This window comes from the organism of the source record quoted next, unplaced genomic scaffold, assembly GCF_019419815.1.
Source record: "Pyrus x bretschneideri cultivar Hongxiangsu unplaced genomic scaffold, Pyrus_bretschneideri_v1 Contig109, whole genome shotgun sequence".
NCBI classification, from domain to species: Eukaryota; Viridiplantae; Streptophyta; class Magnoliopsida; order Rosales; family Rosaceae; genus Pyrus; species Pyrus x bretschneideri.
Genome location: NW_025999401.1, coordinates 726,944 through 749,722, shown reverse-complemented (window position 1 = coordinate 749,722; position 22,779 = coordinate 726,944). Strand labels below are relative to the sequence as shown.

At 35.4% G+C, this 22,779-nt stretch overlaps 4 protein-coding genes across 9 annotated transcripts; 3 read left to right on the top strand and 1 right to left on the bottom strand.

Moving 5' to 3' along the window:
* Positions 1-4,787: 4,787 nt before the first annotated feature.
* LOC103964214 lies at positions 4,788-5,108 on the top strand. Its single transcript, XM_009377124.2, has one exon. It carries the CDS (start codon positions 4,788-4,790, stop codon positions 5,106-5,108), a length of 321 nt encoding a protein of 106 aa, XP_009375399.1.
* A 145-nt stretch (positions 5,109-5,253) lies between these two features.
* LOC103964189 (pentatricopeptide repeat-containing protein At1g71460, chloroplastic) lies at positions 5,254-7,506 on the bottom strand. The gene is given in 3 exon segments (XM_009377086.2): positions 5,254-5,823; positions 5,826-6,071; positions 6,074-7,506. Coding segments are annotated over 3 exon segments (2,040 nt in total). The 5' UTR covers positions 7,470-7,506; the 3' UTR covers positions 5,254-5,425.
* Positions 7,507-7,664: 158 nt separating this feature from the next.
* Positions 7,665-14,655, top strand: LOC103964190 (dol-P-Man:Man(7)GlcNAc(2)-PP-Dol alpha-1,6-mannosyltransferase). Of its 6 annotated transcripts, none has more exons than XM_048572181.1 (20): positions 7,665-7,815; positions 8,173-8,214; positions 8,332-8,377; positions 8,622-8,708; positions 9,191-9,246; positions 9,376-9,493; positions 10,136-10,194; positions 10,391-10,462; positions 10,564-10,627; positions 10,810-10,913; positions 11,346-11,417; positions 11,802-11,888; positions 11,975-12,042; positions 12,407-12,475; positions 12,554-12,636; positions 12,808-12,907; positions 13,496-13,561; positions 14,039-14,135; positions 14,216-14,312; positions 14,357-14,655. In XM_048572181.1, exons 1-19 carry the CDS (start codon positions 7,693-7,695, stop codon positions 14,291-14,293), a joined length of 1,491 nt encoding a protein of 496 aa, XP_048428138.1. In that variant the 5' UTR covers positions 7,665-7,692; the 3' UTR covers positions 14,294-14,312; positions 14,357-14,655. The 6 variants fall into 6 exon arrangements, 4 of the variants coding, with proteins under 4 accessions (XP_048428138.1, XP_048428140.1, XP_009375362.2 ...); XM_048572183.1 differs by having other exon boundaries at positions 14,216-14,315; positions 14,384-14,655; XR_007253717.1 differs by lacking the exon at positions 14,357-14,655 and having other exon boundaries at positions 13,491-13,561; positions 14,042-14,135; positions 14,216-14,264.
* Positions 14,656-21,322: 6,667 nt separating this feature from the next.
* On the top strand, positions 21,323-22,178 carry LOC125471450. The gene has a single exon (XM_048571825.1). The coding sequence runs from the start codon at positions 21,412-21,414 to the stop codon at positions 21,988-21,990; it is 579 nt and encodes a 192-aa protein (XP_048427782.1). The 5' UTR covers positions 21,323-21,411; the 3' UTR covers positions 21,991-22,178.
* Positions 22,179-22,779: the final 601 nt, after the last annotated feature.

The window sequence follows — 22,779 nt, the reverse complement described above, 5'->3', positions numbered from 1 at the left end:
CGTGAAGTCGTATTGTCATGCCTGTGTCTTTGGAAGAGGTAAATGAGTTACTCTTAGGTCACACTACTTTTATTTTGTTTGATATTCGCATGCATAAAATGCCTTTTTATTTATCATCTAATTCGTGAAAACTGAGTATATAGTACATACTACATAGAACTGAGTATGTGTTTTGTACATTCATAAGTGAATGTAGCTTTTAGCTTTGTACATTCATAAGTGAATATAATTATTGGTTTGTCTATATAGGATGGATTCAAATGAAGTGGACAACACTGGTTCAAGTTCAGAAAGTGATTCATCATCTGATTTGGATGGTTCAAGTTCAGAAGGGGAAAACATGCATTTGAATGACGACAATGTTATGAATGATGTTAGAGACCACATAGCCGGATCAATGTGGCTTGATTACGTCAATAACAATTAGTCTCAAAGTTTATTGGTTTTCTAGAATGTTTTAATGTAATATTTATTGTCTAAGACTTGAAGTTTAATTTGATTACCGAGCATATATGTGTTGTATTAGCACATGAATATCAAAATAGTATGTTTAAGGTTTAATTTCATATGTTTTGTATATCTTAAAACAAATACATAATTTTAAAAAAAATGTTGTTTTTAAGAGTTAAACCAAACAAGTTTTCAAATTTTTAGATTCAAAAATAGTTTTTAAGTTCAATGCCAAACACGTTTTTGAAACCTAAAAAAAACTGTTTCTAAGAAATGTTCTTAAAAGTTAGTTTTAAGAACAATTCAAGTTTTTGAGTAGGATACCAAACAGGCCCTAAGAGGTCAAGTCAACCGAAAAATTTTTTTAAAAATAGGACAAAACATTTTTATCCTATTTTTCTCTGAGATTTCAAACTTCAGCTATCTTTTCTCTTCTTGAAGTCTCTCCTTTCAACCGAAAAAAATGAGAAACGAAACTCCTTTTTTCCAGACATTCTTAACTGTCAAATGGAATCAGTTTTTTATTTCCCTTACAAAAAATCTCATGTGTTCCTTGTAGCATTTGCGATCGCGATTACACCCCCAGCTTATGAAAATTATCTTTAAAAAAGTGATATCGGAATTTGCAGAAAATGTTTTCAAGTTTAAACTCTTAGACTGCAACTCGAAAACAAGAAAATTTGATCTCAACATGTTCTTGAATTATCATTAGGTTATGCTGTTAAAAACAAGAAAAATTGATCTCAACATGTTCTTGAATTATTATTAGGTTGTGCTGTTAAAAGAACTTATGGAGTGTACTATTTATGGCTTAAATAGTTATTTTATATCAAGATATATGAGTTATTTATTATTAAATTTTATGTAGAGTGTGTCAACAAAATGTTGAGTGTTAACATTTATAATAACCTTACACTTTTATAGTATAATAATTGCTCTTTGAATTAATTAACATTTATTGGCTAACGTCTCTTTGGAATAGTTCTATTATACATGTGGTAATCTCTCTAGTGAAAAGATGAAGATGACAATCATCTCATCTTCTTTTATCTATCCTTTTGATCCATCATTCTTGAAAGTTTTATTATATTCTTCACTCACTCCAGACTAAAGGAAAGAATCGAGTTGTTCACCTAATTCAAGTATTACGAGCGTACGCTTACGAGGATCATATTTTGTGGTATCTTGGAGGGTAGGGCGCCATAACTTGTTAAACCGAGACATTATCTTAGAGGGACGAAATCTACTCTTAAAGACAATGAATTTACACGCCTTAACCTAAAATATTGTTCTAATCAAGGATCGACTAAGAGTGTTCTCTACCTACAAAAGATAAGTATTATTTTATCTTATTTTGTTTGTTTTATGTAATTTATTGTGGCAATGAAAATTATTATATACTAGTATTTATTTTATGTGATTTGTTGTAAGAGAAGTAGCATCCGCATTGCCAATATTTCCAACAAGGATCATCTCCGCTTGGTCCCTCTTCTCTTTCACGCCTCCTTCGCATTACTTCCGCTCATTCTGATCTCCAAAAATAGTTGAATCCAAAGACATTCCTTCAAGAGACTTGGAGATAATTTGATGATCTTTCTTAGCCCTCCCTAAGTATCTCCATTTTTTTTGTGTAAGTAGCTCTCTTTCTCTCTCATTAGCTACAACCCTAGCCGTATCTCCAGACTCCAGCCTTCTTAGCCTCAAGTTTAGCCATGTCCCCAAACTCAATGCACCATGGCGAGTAATTTCTTCCATATATTTTGTATAATCACTATTGGAAGACCTTATTTTTTTTTCTTCGCAGCTTTCATACCTTGAAGTTTATGTGAACGATAGGTCAGTTTTGATACTTCAAGTGGGCCGACTTCCTAAACATGCGAGATTTCTTTTGATGTAGAGTGTAGAGGAGTGTCGTTCATGAAAAATGTTGGACCATTTGGCACAATGTTGTACCTGGGGCAACCTTTGAGAACATTCCAACATTCAAAGTGGTTGAATGACTTGTTCTTATTGGTTGCATTGTACCAAAGTATTTAGAAAATTTGAGAGAAAGATTGGTTGAAAGTATTTGTTATATTAAATGTGGTGTAGGGTGGAAGAGGATTGTTGGGTATTTATAGGAAATATTTTAAACTTTTTTTTGTATTTTTGTGAAGGTTTTTATAATTTTTATCTAACTTAATTAATGTGCACGATTGTATTACATTTTTTTTGCATCCAAGAGCCCAGATTGTGCCGCATGGGCCCAATGGCAATAAGATTTTTTTCGTTGTTTTATCTTTTTTAATTCAAAAAAATATGGACTGTTGATGATAAACTTTGATGGCCCAGATGTCACCACATGTACTAACCGTTACGATTGAATTCAAAAAATTTTAACTGTTGGAAATCCAAAAGCACATAATGTGCCACATCGCCCCCCATTAGGCTGGGCTGAGTGCGCTTATAGCACGGGCCCCATCACACCTTATTGGTTGGCTTATATGCCGTTCTCTGTGCCTAAAAACCACGCACTTGACGTTAAAAAAAAAAAAAAAAAAAAAAAAAAAAAAAAAAAGAGAGAGAATTTGGCTGTTGTTAGCCTAACATCAGATCCACTTAGTCACAGACTTGGGCCATTCCGCCTAAGTGATGAGTCCGGCGGTGTTGGCTCCCTAATAGCATGATTGATTGGGTTGGGGTGGAGAGACTCTTTAGAGTTTTGGGGATTGGATTGCCCAATTACCCAAGCAATTGGCATGGGGTGGACTAAGTGACTCTTTATAAAAATTGTGTTTTGTCTGGAAGTGTCAATAGTTGTATCTCTTCAATTACAAAACAAAGGCCTGGCAATTGGCCTTTATAGTTATATTTTTGTTTAAATAACTAATTTATATTTTTATTAAAAAAATTATTCAAAAAAGGAAATTAAGCAAAAACATGAAACCACCTATTAACGTGGGAGTTTTTTTTTTTTCGTCTATAATTTTAAATTTTAAATTCATTCAAAATTAAAATGTGATGAATTACTTTAACTCCTTTTGGTTCAATTGTAATTTTTAAAATTCTTTAAGAACAATTTATGGTATTTTAAATGTTTCACCATTTTAGGATGCTTACTTTATATTAATTGAATAATCGCAACTTTGTTCATAAACAGTCACAACCTCATCAAATATAAATTCCAACAACCATAACACTATAATTTAATGTGAAACTATACAATAAAAATTTGTAACGTGAATATTGCGAGTGCTCTTGTTACTTTGCATGTCATATTATACAACAATGTGTATATTAAATAACAGAACATTGATAAAATAGTAGGTTAATTTTGTGTACAGCATAAAATACGTATACTTGGTATATTGATTAAGAAAATATAATATTATGTAACATAATAAATTTGGACCTCACTCCTGAAAATCCCTCTCAGTTTGACATAAAATACAAATTGGACCTAAAATAAGTAATAATAGATACACTTAAGTGCCCTTGTACTCTCATTTAGATTATTGACCATATGGGTCACTTAGGGATTATATTTTCTGATAGAACGGATCCAAAATAATGTTTTTAATTTCTTTTCTAATATTTTAGAATCAAATTATTGACCATATGGGTCACTTGGGGATTATATTTTGTATAGATCGGATCAAAAACAACGTTTTCAATTTATGTTCTAATATTTTAGAATCAAATCGATCACAATTTCAAATTAGGAATTGTCATAATTGAAGAAATCTCACAATTATTCTGGCTCAAGCTCGGCTCGTATCAGAAGCAAGCCCAACCTAGCTCGAGCTCAAAAAAAAAAAAAAAAAAAAAAAAAACAAGGCAAACTTGAACACAATGATATTTGGTTCGGCTCGACTCGTTTACAGCTCCACACACACATATTAGGTATGCGATCATATCATAGATTGTTGTCAAATTATATTTACCTCAAATCAAGGGATTAATTATATTAATGGATCATGTCCTCTTTTGCAATACATTCCTAAATCGTTATCAACTCTCCTACATATTCGACATCTGATGGCTTTTTTTCAGGTAACACAATATTCCACACGGAGAAAACTCTAGCTCTCTCAATGTCTTGATCGTCGGAGAGCCCTTGACATCTTCTTGTCCCGAAAACCCTAATTAATCTGCCTAGCCAACAAATCAGCATATCAGCATGTGCATGTAACAAACTGCCGAGAATGCTGCATACGTGAACTCCTCCCTCAAGCTTTCTGCATGAATATTGCCTAGATAAACTGAGCTTAAATTGTTACCGGAAAAAAGAAAAAGAAAAAAGAGACCAAAAGTGAGCTTAATTTGTCTTAATTAACAATAAACTTCGACATTTCGACATGACAATGAAGGTGGTGGTGGAGAATTTGACAGGAACTCTCTTCTATGTTCAAGTCGGAAAGGAGGCGACGGTTGCTGATCTAAAACGGGAAATTGAAGCGCAGCAGAAGCTCCCTTACCACCGTCTGATCTTGATTCTTGACACTGACAGCGATGATCGTCATTGTAGCCGTCTCATGAATGACGATGCAGACGGAGTTTTGCTCGTTGATTATGGAGTCCAAGATGGATCACATGTTTATGTCTTTTTGAATCCCCTTGATGATGGATCCACTAATCACCTTTTTGAGCTTAACTGGTGTGATTCTCTATTAGGTTAACAATTCTTTTTTATACTGTAATTGTTTTTTAGAATGTATTTTTCGATAACTGCATTTGGGTTTGGATTCGAATTTTATTTCGATTCAATTGATGAGATTCCTAATGAAGTTCTTAATTCAAGGAGGTAAAAAAAAAAACTGTAAATTGGTAACAACAATCACATTGAAGTAAATTGAAAATTACCATGTTACTCATACATGAAGATACAATGGGTCTCTATACATTTGTGAAGTTGCAGAAAACTAGTAATCACAAAGAAAGTTTCAAGAGCTTACGAAATTTATACATGAAAGAAGGAAGGTCCAACCATCCATCATTACAACAGAGACGAACTCAATGTTGTAAATCTTCGAGCCTCCTCAATGCGGCCAAAACGATCAAGAAGTCCAATGATTAGAGAATATTGTTCCTCAGACACCTTAACTTTGTACACACGAGACATTAAATGGACGATACGGCAAGCATCATCAACAAATCCAGCTCGATCGCAAATAGATAGAACCACCTGGAAAGTGAAATGGTTCGGAGTGAAGTCTTTAGATCTCATCTGATCGAACAGATTGATAGCTTCTTGATACATGTCATTGTATGCATAAGCCTCTATGATTGCAGTCCAAGTCATTGAACCCTTGACAGGGATTGCATCGAAAACAGACTTTGCATGATCAACGGCTCCACATTGCCCATACATTTTCACAATTTCAGCAGTAACAAAGGAATGGATTCAAAGTTCTTCTTCAAAACTTGTCCATGAATTTCCTTCCCAAGCTTCAAATTCTTTAGGCCATTGCAAATGTTCAAAATCCTTGCCATTGCAACGGAATCTGGCCTGTGCTTCGATAAGACCATTGACCTTACCAGACCAAGTGCCTCGTAGAGGCATCCGTTGTCAATATAGGAATCAATCATGGCCGTCCAAAGGATAATATTTCTGTTCTCCATCCCATCGAATAGTCTTACGAGTACTCAAAGATGCCACACTTCGAGTACATCACCATCAAAGAAGAAATTATAGATACATTGGGCAAGAAACAATTTTTCACAGCATACGCATGTATCTCCTTCCCTCGTTTCAAATCCTTCAATTCTGCACAAACTGGAAGGATGGTGGCAATCGTGACCAAATCTGGTTTAAACCCTTCCTGCTGCATCCAAATGATCGATCGCAATGCCTGCTCAGGCCTCCCATTTGCAACATAACCTGACATCAAAGCAGTCCAACAAATTGTATTCCTCTCCTTCGAATGATAAAAAACCCGCCGCCCCATATCCATATCTCCACACTTGCAATACATGTCTATCAAGCCAGACTGAATGAAAATCTGCTTGGAATAGCTTTTCGTCTTCACCACAAAAGCATGAAGCTCCTGCCCTAGCTTTCGAGCCCCAACGTCCCCAATCACAGGAAGAATACTAGTCAATATAACTGAATTCAGTCTTACTCCTTCATCTACCATCATCCTAACATACTCCAAAGCTTCCCCTTGCCTCCTATTATGCGCAAAACCTGCAATCATGGCTCCCCATACAACAACATCTCTATCACCAAATTCTTCAAACACGCGGTGAGCAAGCTTAATCTTGCCACATTTAAAGTACAAATCAACCAAACTCGTCCGAACAATCGCGCTATCAATGAAACCGTTCTTAACCAAAAGGGCATGCGTCTTCAAACCTTGCGACAGTGCCGAAGCACCTGCAAAGCTCTTAATCACACTAGAGAAACTATACACATTCAACTCCACCCCTAACACCCGCATTTCCGAATAAGTATCAAGAACATCACCGTACCGCTTCCCACCAGCAATGACAGTGCCTCTAAGCAAGGCATTCCACGAGTACACGTTCTTGCTAGAACTTTCATCAAACAGCTTCTGTGCATCATCCACTGACCCAAAACTAGTGTACATATTTACCAACTTTGTGCGTATAAAGTCATTGTTTTCGAGCCCGTTAATCCGAATATGCGTGTGGATTTGCTTGCCGTGATCCAACGACCTTGTACGGACACAAGCGGCGATGAGGGCGGAGAATGTGGTGGCGTTAACCGGGATGCCCTGCTGGTCCAAGTAGTCCAAGATACTCAGGGCCTTTTCGATCTTATTTCTCCTTGCGAAGCTCTGTATGTCCTTGTAAATGGCATGTGGGTTCTTCGTGTGGAGCGGCAAGGAGTCCGGAAACGCGTGGTGTTCTTCGAATGTCGGAGTCTTTTGTTTCCGCCGTGATGATAAAGCTTTCCGCTTGAAGGTTTGGCGGTGTTTATTACAGTCATTAGAGTTGGCGGCGGCGATGCGTGTGCTTGGCGGGAAGCAGTGGTGGTGCAGAGAGAGAGGCGGTGAGGTTACTGTTACAGCTTCCATGGCTTATCAGCTATGGCTACGGTTGTTACAAGTTACAACGTTCTACTGACGTTTTACTTGGTCAAGTGTCTTGTTTCAAATTTTTATCTGAACCAAAGCCCAAGCCCAATAAAACATCGATCTGGCCCAGCCCACTAGTAGATCCACACACTTCAGTTCAACTCTCTCTCTCTCTATCTCCTGTCTGCGTCTGTGTTTCTCTCTCTCTCTCTCTCTCTAAACAATGGCTTCCAAGTCTTCCAATTTTCTTGAGCGCCATGGTTACGATTTGGTACTTGGATCGATAGCTGCGTTTTATGTGTTCATGGCGCCCTACACTAAGGTTGAAGAAAGCTTCAATGTCCAGGTGGCACTTCTCTCTCTCTCTCTCTCTCTATTTGCCTGAAGTGTATGAAAGTGAAAAACTTGGAAATATTTACTAATAAGAGAGTTAAATTATTGAATTACAGTGATTTGTGGTAATTTGTAATGGTGGAAAATGTTGGAAATGTAAAAATTTTCAGTATATACAAAAAATTGAACAGGATTTAAATGAAAATTTGAAGTTCAAATTTGGTCTGCTCACTGATAACATGAGGGGGGAGATGATTTTGTTATCTGGGAAAACTGAATTGTTTATCGGCGTATCGTTTTCAGCTTCTTTAGTGCTTTTGCTTACTTCTAATTTTGTTGTTTGTTGTTTCTTGTTCTTACTTGTTATCAGGCAATGCATGACATTCTGTATTATCGAAATCGCATAGATAATGTGAGTTTATATATCTATCTCTTCATAAGCTTGTGTCAGCTGTTATGTTTTCTGGAATGTGTTGGTCCTTTTGGCTATCTAACTACTTTGTTTGGATAAATGTTTGCCTCCTGGTAGTATGATCATTTGGAGTTCCCTGGAGTCGTTCCTCGCACTTTCCTCGGTAAGCTTGTAAAATATGCGCTGTCGATGTTACTAAGTTTGTGATTTAAAGTCTAAATGAGTAAATTAGCCAAATAAAGCCTTTGGGGGCAATCCCCATATTTCTATGCAGTTTTAGTTGTTCTAGTGTGTTATCTCATGGATAAATTGTTAAGATTTTTGAAAATTGTACTGATTCGTTGATGAATTATTAAATCTTCCAAGGTGTTTACTTCACTGATTTGTGTGGTATGTCATTCTTCTAGGTGCATTGTTTGTTTCAAGTTTGGCTTCTCCTTCTGTTTTAGCAATGGAACTGTTGCATTTGCCAAAGGTTTATAGTCTTTTAGCAGGTTAGTGCTTTAAATTTCTTGTAAGTTTACATTCATCTGAGTGTTGCTTCACGAGTGGCAGCAAATATTCCATGGTTTCCATCTTATTATCGGATCTCCATATAGATTAGTATTTATTTTTGTATCTGGGGTTACTGGTTATGCTGAGATTTGTGGCTGACCTTCTTGCTTGCTGGAATGGCGATTTGGAAAGCCATCTAGTCTGAGAAGTCTCACAGAGGATTTATTTGAAAAGCACGTTGTTTTGTGCATTCAGTGGTACATTTTGGTGGGAATTGAAAGGCATGCCTCCTACATACTTTTCATGCACCTGGGGTCATCTATTAATTTATTACTTCTTCTGAGAAAGAAAAAAGTTGGATGACATTCATGGGGAATGCCTTCCACATTTGTTTATATCTTTTTTTATTATAATTTTTTTTTTGTTATATCTTGCCTTTCATAATAACAATTCCTAAATTGTTTTAGTTTCTGTTTGCCAGTTCGTTTGGCATTAGGTGGCATCATATTATCTACATTATGCTTCTTTCGCCTTCAGGTATGCTGTTGCTTTATACTTATTTTCTTCTCGTGCACTGTACACCTTGTATTTTGTTCAGTTCATTAAGTTGTGTTTCTTAAAAGAAAAAGAAATATAAGTAAGCCTTTTATTTGTTTCCATTTTCAGGTTAGACTTAAGTTTGGACGTCAAGTGGAAGCTTTCTTTGTGATACTAACTGCAGTTCAGTTCCACCTTTTGTTCTATTGTACTCGTCCACTTCCAAATATACTAGCTCTGGGCGTAGGTAATTCTTCTCATGTGCATTCTTTTTCCCTTGTGGATGTATATTTTTAAGATTGTACAGATGTAGAACTGGCTATCTAATGAACCTCTGCAAAGATTTGTTGTCTTGAACATTTTTTTTCCTGCTTCCTACTACATGATTAATTAAGTTCACATGCGGGTAGATGGTATTTGACACTCCAAATATGTATCTTTTTTATCATTTTAACAAGGTTGACTTGAGAATACAAAGGATATACACGTTAGGTACGTGCTGGATATGGAGGGGAAAACATTATTTTGCGTCTTTCTTTTTCGTTGATTTTTAAGTGCTGTCTGTTTGTTATTATAATACTAAAGGGTCAAATGGCACAAATGGGAAACAGAAGAGTTGGGAAGGAGTAGTTCTTATTTTCTTCTTTGTGCAACCTAGGGGCTAGGGTTTTCATTTGCACCCCATAGAAGAAGGACAGGAGATGCATATAATATCATTTGTAGGACCTTGTATTGTTTTTTTAGGGTATGATTATAACCTTTATAGCCCTTACTGTGCTTGGCCTCAGATGCATGCTAGTTTTCATTCTAATTGAAATATTGATTGGCTCTGACAGCTTATTCATATGTCATGAGGCTTTTATTTATTTTTCGTATTTTCTTGTTGTAGTCAATTTGGCATATGGGTATTGGTTAAAGGAGAAGTATTATGCAGCCATAAACTGCCTGGTATGTCGCTATATGCTATAATCAGATTATGCATCATAATGTCTAAGGATACTATAATCTCGGCCCTTTTGTCCAATTGGACTTTTTTTTGTAGACTTTGCTGATGATGCTTATGAAGTAAGTTTGCTTTATTCCTCACAGTTAAGATACACTTACCTGATTTTCTTTTAATTTGCATCTTGGTTTTTATATTCAGATTTTTGCTACGGTTATCTTTAGATGTGATATTTTGTTACTTCTTGGCCCTCTTGGCTTGGAGCTTTTGTTGGTAAGTTTCTACTTGTGCCGGTTAAGGTGGATAATCAATTTGCATTTTAATTTGTACCTTCGTGTAATAAATTAGTAATTGATCCTTCTTTTTGATTACAGACTAGAAGAATTTCATTATGGAAGGCGTTGAAATGCTGCAGTTTGTGTGCTGTATTGTGCGTAGGTTGTTTTATTATCATTATCATTGTTCTTATTGTTACTATTATTAGAATTTATTAGTATTAGTATTACTACTACAGGTACTACCCTACTATCAATTTCTTCAGATGCATAGATCACAACATTGGTTGCAAAAATAACAACAATTTCTGAATAATGTTCTTGTTTGGATTTTTTGTACTTCAGGCCTTACTGTTATAGTAGATTCAATTATGTGGAAAAGGTTACTGTGGCCTGAATTTGAAGTTTTCTGGTTCAACTCTGTGCTCAATAGAAGTTCAGAGTGGGGTGTATCCTTACAACAAATCCGTTTCGCATTTGATTTGGAGTGTGTTGTAATGTTTATAATCTTGTAAGAGTAAGACATATTTTTAGTCCAATTGAGCAGACTATTTCCGAGTCTTCAAGTGTTTTTGCCACCAAGTTTGTAGTGTGTGTTCTGCCTGGTTTTATGCATTTGAATCTTTTGTTAGTGTTTCGTTTTAGGGATTTTAGGCTATATATTAGGAGTGGGACAGTTAACTTTTGGTGGATACCTTCTTCAGTGGATGCTAAAATAGGAGTATTATCCTTTTTTTCATTAATTGTTTTGGTACAAGAGAAGAAACTCTTATTCAAAGATTCTGTGGGAGTATCACCTTGTCTTTTGGGGGCAAAGCGGAGTGAATGTAAAACTAATAAATATGTGTTAGTAGTTTTCCTTCATATTACTTTTTATTCAGATACATCCGTTTTACTGGTACTTCACTTCAGCACTCCCGCGGTCATTGCTTGCTGCATACCCTCTTTTTCTGGTGAGTCTGGTGTTCTAACTAAACCTTCTCTTTCATGTATAATGTAATCGGTTGCTACTTGTGAGCCTTTGTTGCTTAGATTATCTATCTATTACTTTGGCCAGTGCTTCGAACATTTTCTAATTTAATACAGTTGACGGCTGATAATACTTAAGTACTTGGCATAAGTATGAACTGCACTTGACATAGTAATTTTCTCAAGAGTAATTGTATGACGAATGTCTCTACTTGGGGTAGATAATAATATAGACATGGATACGGAAGCAAATGTATTTTGTGATTAATCATTTTGGATACATTCAACTTCGCAAGCATACTACCACTTATGTTCCCAGGGCTCCAAACCCCTTATTCTTTCTAACTTGATACACAATCTTCTTGCAGCTTGGGGTCTTTCTTGAGAGGAGGGTTTTGTTATTCGTTCTTCCAACCTTGTCCTTTGTTTTACTTTACTCTAAGCTTCCCCACAAGGTAATATTGCTCATATTTTATAGAGTTTGGTGGGCTTATTTTTATTCTAGATTAGATATTGAAAGACCTTATTGATCATGATGCAGGAGCTTCGTTTTATAATTAGCTCAGTTCCCATGTTCAACTTATCTGCTGCAATTGCTGCAACTAGAATGTATGTATGGTCTATTTGTGGCGTTATCATATTATTTTTAAATTCGTAAAATAGGATCAAATTGTTGTAATTGTATTTTTGCTCCGGCATAAATAAAACCTGACTGTAAAATAGTATAAATAGATTATCGTAACAAACTACTAAGGACACTTATTCTTGATTAAAGAATTTTCTCTGATGTTGCTCTTATAGCCCTAGGCACTGGATTGCAGAATTGAATCTTCTTTCTTCAATCCAGTGCTACTGCATCATTAGGCCTGGGTTTAAATCATTTTTATTTTTGCTTGCTTGTTCGTTTCCCGTCTTTTTGGGTTTCAATTACTAACCTAACAGTTAAATGAATTCTGATTGTTCTTTCCTACAGCTATAACAATAGGAAGAAGACTTTCTGGAACTTGCTTTATCCAATGATGCTTGGATTATTGTTGATCAGGTTGGATGTTTAAAATTCTTTTGCTTTCATCAGAAAGAATAATCTGCCACCTTCTTTACTGATTTTATGTTTTTGTAGTCTAGGGTGCACTGTCATAAGTTTCATGGCTTCCAATGAAAATTATCCCAGTGGTCATGCTTTAAAACATTTGCATCAGACCGGTAAGTACTGTGTCTTTGTTTATATTAGCAATTTAGTTGGTATCTTCTTGTTACTGTTATTATGAGCTTCTTGTTCTGTGTCTCTTTATTTATATTAGCAATTTAGTCGGTATATATTTTGGTACTGTTGGTATATGAATTTGATATTATTATATGATGAGTTTTTGACAGGCCATCTTGCTAACACTTCAAATGAACATTGGGTTCACATTGATACGTTTTCGGCCATGAATGGAATATCCCGCTTCTGTGAAAATAATTTCCCATGGAGGTATAATTGATTTTCTTCTAGTTTTAACTTCACTTATAACTTCTGATGATGCTGTTGGCTATTCCAGAAACTCAGCTGTCTCTTTGGACTAGCGTTTTTGAATTTAAACTAGCAAGTGTATACTGAAACAATTTCAAGATGACATGGTTTACGGTCATTGATAATCATTCACCTTTCGTAAAACATAACATTTACTGTGAGAGCGAAGACTCTGTACCTCTGGGTAGAGGAAGCTGAGCTTACACTTGTGTAGCAATAAATAAATAATTGTTAGAAGTTATGTCTCTGTTTTTCTAAAAGATAGGTATACGAGGTTGCTAACTCCGATTCTTTAGCCTGGAAAATGGATATGGAAGACTGTATATCCTTCTAACATACGCTACTTATAATGTTGCTTGAAACTTTGAACCCATGTCAAATTTTCTATTTTCCTTTTCTATTCTGTTAAAAAAAATTCAGAGATGATGTTGAAGTAATTGGGAAAAATTCAATTTTGGAATCCATCTTAATTTAAAATTACTGGTTTTTTAATAATATATAAATTGTCAAAGGTTTGTGTATTAGTTCATTTAACTACTGGCAGTGCAGGTATTCTAAAGAAGAAGGGATTCCTCCTGAAGAGCTACACCGCAGAAATTTCACCTATCTTATAAAGTGAGTTTTTTTTTTTTTTATTCCGATTGTCTTCCTTTTTCTTTGTCTAGAACATTCTTAGAATCAAATGTGTTAAAGGAGTAGTGTATTTGGAGGAGAAATCTTTGCTTTTGCCTTAACATTGACCATCCATCAAGAGTTTTCTGCCAACAAGACATTTTCCAAACAAACTGTTTAAGATTGTTAAGAAGCGTTGTATGGCAAACTGTTTATAAGACGTCAGTAACGTTTTCTATACCATCAATAATGTTAAGGGCATTTCGTTCATTCCCACATAACACAGGATTAAATAGTATAGAAAATTGTTTTGCAATAATTCTAATGCTTATACCCTTTCAACGGACACATGTAGAGATTTATCTAAATCCAAAAGCTTCTCCATTCTTACGGTGTTTGGATGCTCTTTGATTGAAACTTATTTTGTTTTGCATTGATGCTCTCATTCATGTAGTCGGATTTCATTGTTTTCTTGTATAGCAGTGAACATCCTGCCGTTGATAGATTCAAGTGCCTATTTGCTGTAAATGGTTTCTCCCGGGTTCGTTTGAGAACTGGATTCCCTCCCGTTTTACTGGTACGAATCTATATAATTTCACAAAAGTAGATACATGTTTGTTTTAAAATCAGATGCTAACTACTTCATCCTTGCTCCAGGTTAAAGAGCCCAAGGTTTATGTTCATGGAAATGTAAGAAACGAAGATGTCATGCATAGAATTTGGCCAGGCTGTTAATTCTCGTGACTTTGATGAACAGGTAAGCGTATAATACTTACCGATACTGTGGTAACAGATACCTTGCATTTCTTATACGATCTTTGACAGCCTTGGCCTCTCAATAAACTGATACTTGCCGAGAAGACAGTCGAGCCTGATGAGATCGATCCCATTTCTTATTAGAATGAAATACAGTACGGAAGATAAGCTATAGAACAAATTCTGTATCTACGCCCGGGTGGGAAAGAAAACACGAGTTCTATGAATGCTCGTTAATTTTACTTGTTATTTAATTGTCTGATGAATAGTGTAGCCATATCTCACCAAAACAGTTTTTTTTTTTTTTTCTGACCTAATGCAATTTATTAAATTTAACCTAATTTATATACTGCGTAAAGGTTTCTCTGGCTGTGATTGTATTCCATAGCAAAAGTTATGGACTGCAGTCACTAGTTTTGCCTCTCGGAATTGTCACATGACATGAACAATCTTACCAAAGGTTTTTTTCGTTGTGAACTGATGTTGTGGACAAAGGCCAAGTTTTCTTGAAAGAAAATTCAGTCGAACAACATTATTATGGCTGGAAAATCTCCATGGAGGGATTCACATAATATATTGCTAGGTCCACGCATAGGGATTCACATAATATTATGACATTTGATTTACATAATATATGAGACTTTGACAAAAAGCAACGTATAAACAAAATGGGGAATTGCTAGGTCCACGCATGGATCCACTTGCCTTTCTTCGAGTAACCAAGTGAAGTCTAGGTCAAGAGAGAATAAAAGTAAGATGGGAATTTAAATTTGTCGATAAAATTTGCAAACCAAGTGATGTATCAACACAAAAAATGAACATGTTTATCGACGTTTAAGTACTAATCCAATCATCAACCTTCATGTAATTTAGTTTACAAAATGACGTGTATTGTGTCAAATCTTGCTTAATGAACCACGCAAAGGCTAAATTAGGTTTTAGGGTTTTGTTTCCTCGAGTCAAGTGGATATATTCATGGGGCAAAGTGAGATACATGGTTGATATATTAAGTTTCTTCAATGATTAAGTAATGGGACCAAATTCTTTGGCGTTTACAAACGAAAAATCACGATTTAACGATCATTTTAGATCCGATTTTGATGATTATTTACAACTACACTAGCGGATACCACAAAAACTTACGTCTATTTACTGGCAGTATAGAATAGTCTCTAAATATTTGTTGAATCTATTGTTTGACTGGATGCACATACTACAAAATAAGTTTCAACGATCCAATCGTCAAACTTGTGTGTATATGCTCCAAGATCTCATACATCAAAAATCACAAAAAACAAATGTTCGAAGATTAGGTAACCAAACGAAATCCTCCGATGGGTTAATTACTAAGGGGAGCCTACAAGGGAACCATCGATGAAACAGCTCATGTGGTGAGCATTGCTTATTTACATAGACACCTTTGAAACTATAACTAACATCATTGCTAGTTTTCAAAGAAAAATGGAAAATCCACCAAAACAATCAGAGTTGCAGCAGCGACCTTCCAAGCCGGCGTCAATCTGCGAGGAGGGCTTTGGCAAGATGGTAAGAAGGGTCACACTGTCGGAAGAGCCATTTATGCGCATCATAAGACAGCATTTTATGCGTTGTCGATATCACACCTTGTCTCTCTCTACTGAAATCTTCATAAGTATATCACTCACTCCCAAGTTCCCCTTCCATTTTGAGGTATAGGTGGCCACTGTTTCTACGATTAATTGTGACTCTCATCTCATGTGACTTGTCCCTATCTTTCTGTCCATATGTACAAGTTGTGTGATTAGAGAGAAAAAAAATGGAAAAATTCTTTAATAGAATGTCATGATACTGAAAATGAATAGCTAAAATTGAATCTATCAATTAAAACACTAGTAACATCGAATGTTATGTAGTATTAAAACCGGACAATACTAGAGTGATCAACAAGTACCTAATGGGGTTACCACATAGATAGATTTGATGTGTGTAATTTAAACTAGTCCTCTGAGTACAGAACAGAGGAGGTAGAAATAACAAATTGCAAGTTCACTTTCTAGTGATTATACAACTAGCTGGCCAAAGGCCAAGCATCATTCTCTCAGTTTCTAGACAAAGAGTTAGGGGGACAAGACATGCTTGTTTTATGTTTTATGTTAACTTCGATGCACTTTCCCCTCACATGCCAACAAGTTGTCGATTTGACAGACATGCTTATGTTGTCATAATGTATAATTTAGACTATTAATTTGGTTCAGTGATCAAGTGAATTCTTATTTAAATGTCATTTCAATTAACAATCTAACAACGCAATATATTAATTAGTTAACGTAAAACATTATTTTGATGACAAATTAATAAAATTCTTTAAGCTAACTCATCAAACTTTTACAACTCAATAGTAAAATCAAGATTCTAAAAGATTTTAGGCGATAATCAGGTGGTGGGTTGGGACACCTAATGTCGAGGTAGCTAGGTAGATTTAATTAAAGTTATTATATAACATATAAATAAATGCCTACTTACACTCAAAAAAATAAAAATAAATTAAACTTGTATTGAGAATTTGGGAAAGTTAAAACTTAAAACTTAAGTCATCATGGCATTACCATCATCACAAACTAATGCCTGTAAAAATAAGAAAAACTCAAAACTAAAAACCAAAATTGAAAATTCACTATTTCATAATTTAGGTTCTTTTTTAATAGGTTACCCATAAAACCCTTTGAGTTAATTTAAAAAAAAAAAAAAATTAAAAACAATAGAACCGCCTAGCCACCTCCTAGCATGCCTAACCTACCTAGGTGGCTGCCTAGCCCGCCTAATCCTTACTCGATATTTTTAAAACAGTGAGTAAAATAAATTCTTAATTAAATTTTGATCGTTCAGATTAACAGTCTTACAAAATAAGTAGAAATTTTCTCTCTCTCTCTCTCTCTTCCAACAGTGGGAATGCACATGTTCATTGTTCCCATCTCAGGATCAATACAATTGTCGAACAATTACACCTGTCACCACCATATATAACTATAATAAACATAAACAGTACTGTTTTGTACACCCACTACCAGAAAATGCTATATTTGCCCTACGAAATTTGGCATGAGGAACCATATTTCGTCGGGTCAAGTTATTTTATTCGACAAAAATTCCAGTTGGTCAAACAAATTAAGCTGGTTAAATCTAGAGTTTTGTCCAAGACTTTACATATGACGAAATAATTTCGGAGGTCAAGAGGAATTCGTCAGGTAATCATTTGGTGCCAAGGAAAAAAATGGCATGTATTGTGTCAAATATTGGCTGACGAACCATAAGGTTCCATCGCACAAAGGCTATTAAGTTTTGAAGTACTCTCAATAACCCTAGTGCCTCAGCGCAAGTTTTCTTTAATTTTCTTGGTGGCAATGACTGCAGTGGGCTGCTTGTACCTTGTGCTGTTGAGGGTTAGGACTGAGTCTCTGGAGCTGCACAAGACCGTCGAAGGGCGGCAGGTGCTGGCGTTGCTTGCCATTGGGAGGATGACTGAGCTCAGACTCACGAGTGCAGCCGTACACTTGCTTGTGACTTTAGCTTGAGTGGTTCCTGTTATTTTGGTACATGCAGTTTTTAGGGTTAGAGATGATCTTTTTGTTGAGGAAGAGGCTTGTGGTTTTGGTGAATTCATTCCCCTGACCATAACCGATGAACTCAAGTTGTCGGATTCAGTTTCATAATTTTGTGGACTTTAATAATGGTATTTGAGTTGATCAAACGATTTTTAGCTCAAGTAGATAGAAATATTTTTTTCTTGTACCGGTGTCTATTCAAATCTTCCCGCCAATATCTCGCTTGTATCAAAAGATTATGGTTGAGATATTTATTTATGACAAATGAAGACCTAACTTTTTCATTATAATCCAATGATCAGAATTGTTCAATTTTACTTTCTCTTATATTCTTGCAAAAAGTTGGTTATATGAGAAATTGTTTCACAATTGGGAATGCTAGCAACTTTTTCATTTTGACATTCTCGACTCTCTTCATCTCATAATGTTGCTTAATGATCGGAATTGTTTACTTTCTTCACCCTCCAAAGATCTACTCTATAAAACATCAACCAACAATTAGATATCGTTTAACCGTTTGATTAATGTTGTCAAAATTTTAGTGTTTGCGTGAGAAAGAGTTCGTCTATTTATTGAAAAACTGTCTATTTATTGAAAAACTTTTAGATGACTAAACAATTTCGAGCTTGGTTAGTATTTTGCATAGATGATTTGTAAATAATGATCTAAAAAGTAGACAGTTTCGATTATCAAACAACATTGTAAGATGAGAATTTTTCTCAGTTTCAGTAATATTAATTATTATAACTTGGAAGTCTCCAGGGAGAGATTTAATTTGTGACCTTCGATTTACAAAATGAATGAGAGACTTTGGCAAAAAGCAACATAAGAAACAACGTGGAAATTGCTGGGTCTAGCATGGACCCACTTGACTTTCTTTTTAGTAAACAAGGTGGAGTCTTGGTCACGAGAGAAAATTACTTACGTTGCGGAATAAAGGCAGTCTCACATCATATAAGATTAATGTGAGAGCTTCATTAGGGGCTTGTTTCGTGATTTTTGTGAGGAAAGTTGTGGATCACCATGGATGACATGCTCTGAGCGGGGAGCCAGAACTTTATGTTAGGAGAGTCACGTTTTAGAGTATAGAATATGTAAAGGAAATGCATATAATGTCGAAACATAAGTCATGAGAGAAATTGAATGCCTTTGTTGTATTAATTTGGAAACAGGAAATCCTTTTCTATTTCTTTGGTTTCATAGACTATATATAATAGTAATAGAGGGAAAGGAGAAATGAAGCAGAACAAAGAGGCTGCAAGCAAAGTGAAAAGGTTGTGTATTCTATTCTATAGGCACGAACGAGAAAAGATGATCAACCAATATCATTATATAAGTGTAGTTTTGAATCTTCAATGAAAAAAAAAAAAAAAAACTAAGGCTTATGTATTTGTTGGATAGAAGTTACCAACAATGAAATGACTATCAAACGATCCTTATGCATTTAGTTTTTTATTTCTTTTGTTTGAAATATGGGATAAGTATATTGAAAGGGAAGATGAAGAAGAGTTGGAAGAATGTTGGGAGAGAGAAACTTATAAGAAATGGTACAAAAGGAAAACCAAAAGTACTTATTTCAAGTGGCTTTTTCAAGATTTTGTTTTTGGTCATTCTTTTTTTTTTTTATTCTTTCCCTACCTCACCACCCTTTATATTTGAAGCATAAAAAGCAAAAAACGAAAAACCAAATGTATATCAACCGAACCCTAACTTGCATATTTATGTTTCATTCCGAATTGTTTCCTTCATTCTTATTAATGAAAATGAGCCAAAAAAAAACAAAAAAAAAAAAACACACACAAAAAGAAAAAGAAAGTAGTGGTGGGAACGATTTGGTTTGGTGTGATGCGATTTTCGGGTAAACCAAAACCGAAATTTATTTCAATTAAGTTCAATTTAGTTCGATTTTACAGTGTGAACCAAAATTGAACCAAACCATTTGATTTTGGCTTGGTTCAGTTTCAAATGATTTTGATTTTGGTTTGTGCCTCACTTGTAGGCTGGTTAAAAATTGGCATTAATATAAGTATTCAACATTCAAGCAAACATGTGGGTTCAAACTCCGTCGGTGGCTAATCTAACAAAATCTATTGTTTGACAAAAAAAAAAAAAGTTCAAAACTTAGTTTAGCAAATTAAACATTTTATGCCATTAATACAACCCACTTGAAAAATAAAAATTATGATCACCATACTAAAATTCAACTTGAAACAAAGTTCAACATCAAAATGCCTTATGGAATTACCTTATTACAACCAATTGAAAAAGTTAAGTTTACCGTACTTAAATTAAAGTTCAAGCAAAGTTCAACGTCAAAGCATTATGACATTAATAAAACCCAAAAAAATAAAATTTTCATGCAAGAGAGGACGGGAGGAGTTCAATTTCGAAATGGGAGGAAGACTTGAGGGCGAGTAATGGTTCGTTTGAAGATTGGAGGAGTGAGGAGAGATTTACTCGAAAGAGATGAACAGGAGCGAGGAGTAGAGGTTGTGGGAGAGGAGGAGGAGATGTCTTGACTTTGTTTCTGGGTCGAGACTCGAATTATTAGAGAGAAAGCCTCTGATAGTCTGGGCAGTGGGAATGTTATGATGTGGTTGAGTTCATACTAAATGTGGGACTCGACCAAATAATCAATTAAATTACAATATCTAAACGCTATAAAATTAAATATTTTTTTCTTATATTATGCGGTTAGGTTCGGTTTTAGATATTGGGAACCAAAACTAAACCATTTTTCAGCTTGCGATTTGGTTTCAAGCTGAACCGTTTCAAAAGCGCAAAAACCAAACTATTCGGTGCAATCTGGTTTGGTCCATGTTTCGATTCCAAGTACCCACCCCCACAAACAAGAGAGGATACGTTGAACGAGCCATGCCAAACTTATCATTTTGTTTCTTTTAGCTCAAACTAGAAAGGAGTGCCCATGCTATGCCACTGGGTTTCATAACCATATAAAATATCTGAAAGTTGTAAATATATACAATAGGCAATATATGTGGAAATTACTTACAACCCTATTTACAATAAGGAACAAAATAAGAAATATTTTATCCTATCTACTTACATCCCTATTTACTTGTTGAATATATGTTTGTCATGATTCAAAAAGTATATCATTCGTATATTAAAAACTTGTCACGTAATGAATTGGTAATAAGAGTATCTCTTATGTATCAAGAGAATTAACCAAACAAATCTGAGAATTCGAGAATTTGAAATAAACGTACCGCACAGCAACAGATTTGTTTTTAGCTAGGACGCTCTTCTTGTAATTCACCCTGAAATTTCCACTCAAATGTGGACAAAAGTGTCGCTGTAATTGTCACTTTGTTTAAAACGTCCGTCTTGAATCATTTCCTTGAAGTTGCTACTGTCACTCTCTATCATGCGTGTGTGTATATATAAATATGCATTATCCTTTCAAAACTTATAACTTATTCGATCCAAAACATCAGCGAGTACCTTTCTAATCCCTTCAAGTCAAATTAAACACCATATTTGTTTGGTCAGAAAATGGCTGACTACGGCACCGTGAAAAGGCCGTCCACCATCTCCACACCAACACCTACTGATGATCCCCATAAACCGAAAGATTCAACCGGAAAAACGAGCAAGGACTTCAAGCTCTTCTGCTTCTTCAACATCCCGGCGACCCCAGAAGCCGCTGCGGTTCGCGTCACCCGTAACTTTGGTTATTTCGGATCGTACTACACACTCTTGATATGGACCGTACTCTCCATAACCCTAGTGCCTCAGCGCCAGATGTCTCTAATTTTCTTGGTGATAATGACTGCAGTGGGATGCTCGTACCTTGCGCTGTTGAGGGTAGTGCCTGATTCTCTGCTGCTGCACAAGACCGTCGAAGGGCGGTTGGTGCTGGTTCTGTTGGCCATTGGGACGATGATTGAGCTCATACTTACGTACGCAGCCGAACATCTGTTTGTGACTTTAGCTTGTACGGTGCCAATTATTTTGGTTCATGCAGTTTTTAGGGTTAGAGATGATGGTTTTGTTAAGGAAGAGGATTGTGGTTTTGGTGAATACGTTCCCCCCACAACAACCGAAGAACCCAAGTTGGCGGATTCAGTTTGAAAATTCTGTGGATTTTAATAATGGTACTTGAGTTGATCGAGTAACTTGTAGCTTTAGTTGGTAAGAGCATTTTTCTTTGCACCTGATGTCCTCCCTTCAATTTCCATCTGCCAATGTCCCGCTTGTGTCGAAAGATTATGGTTGAGATATTTATTTAACACAAATAAAGACCTATTTTTTGGTTTTAATCCAATGATCATAATTGTTCAAATTTTAATTTCTTTAATATACTTGCAAAAAATCAGTTAAAAATGAAATTGTTTTATCATTAGAGATGCTAGCAACCTTCTCATTTGGACATTCTTGTTCTACCTTCTTGGCTCTCCTAATCTTGCAATGTTGCTTGATTACCCGAACCGTCTACTTTCTAGATCACCCTTTAAAGATTTCCTCATCTTGCAATGTTGCTTGATTACCGGAACCGTCTACTTTCTAGATCACCCTTTAAAGATCAACTTTGTAAAAAAATCAACCAATAATCAGATATATCGTTTAACCATTTGATTAATGTGGTCAAAATTTCAGTAAAATGAGAAGCATGGTTTGTCTATTTATTGGATAACCATTAGATGACTAAATGTTTCGGGTTTAGTTAATGTTTTGCATTTGTTGTAGGCCTATTTGACTGAACTGTATAAAGGACAGAGAGGGAGAGGGGCCGACGACAACATAGAGAAAAGAGAGATATGTAATTCTGAGGTGTGTGTTGTATCACCCCTTTATGCCTGTATTTATAGTAGTAGGATAGGTAAAATCCTTACCCTAATAAGATTACATCTCTAATAGGAA

Coding starts and splice junctions, on each gene's coding strand:
- LOC103964214 (XM_009377124.2), top strand. CDS start 4,788: ATGACAATGAAGGTGGTGGTGGAGAATTTGACAGGAACTCTCTTCTAT.
- LOC103964190 (XM_048572181.1), top strand. CDS start 7,693: ATGGCTTCCAAGTCTTCCAATTTTCTTGAGCGCCATGGTTACGATTTG. Junction 10,463..10,563: donor TTGGCTTGGAGCTTTTGTTG/GTAAGTTTCTAC, acceptor TTTTGATTACAG/ACTAGAAGAATTTCATTATG. Junction 12,637..12,807: donor AAAACATTTGCATCAGACCG/GTAAGTACTGTG, acceptor AGTTTTTGACAG/GCCATCTTGCTAACACTTCA.
- LOC125471450 (XM_048571825.1), top strand. CDS start 21,412: ATGGCTGACTACGGCACCGTGAAAAGGCCGTCCACCATCTCCACACCA.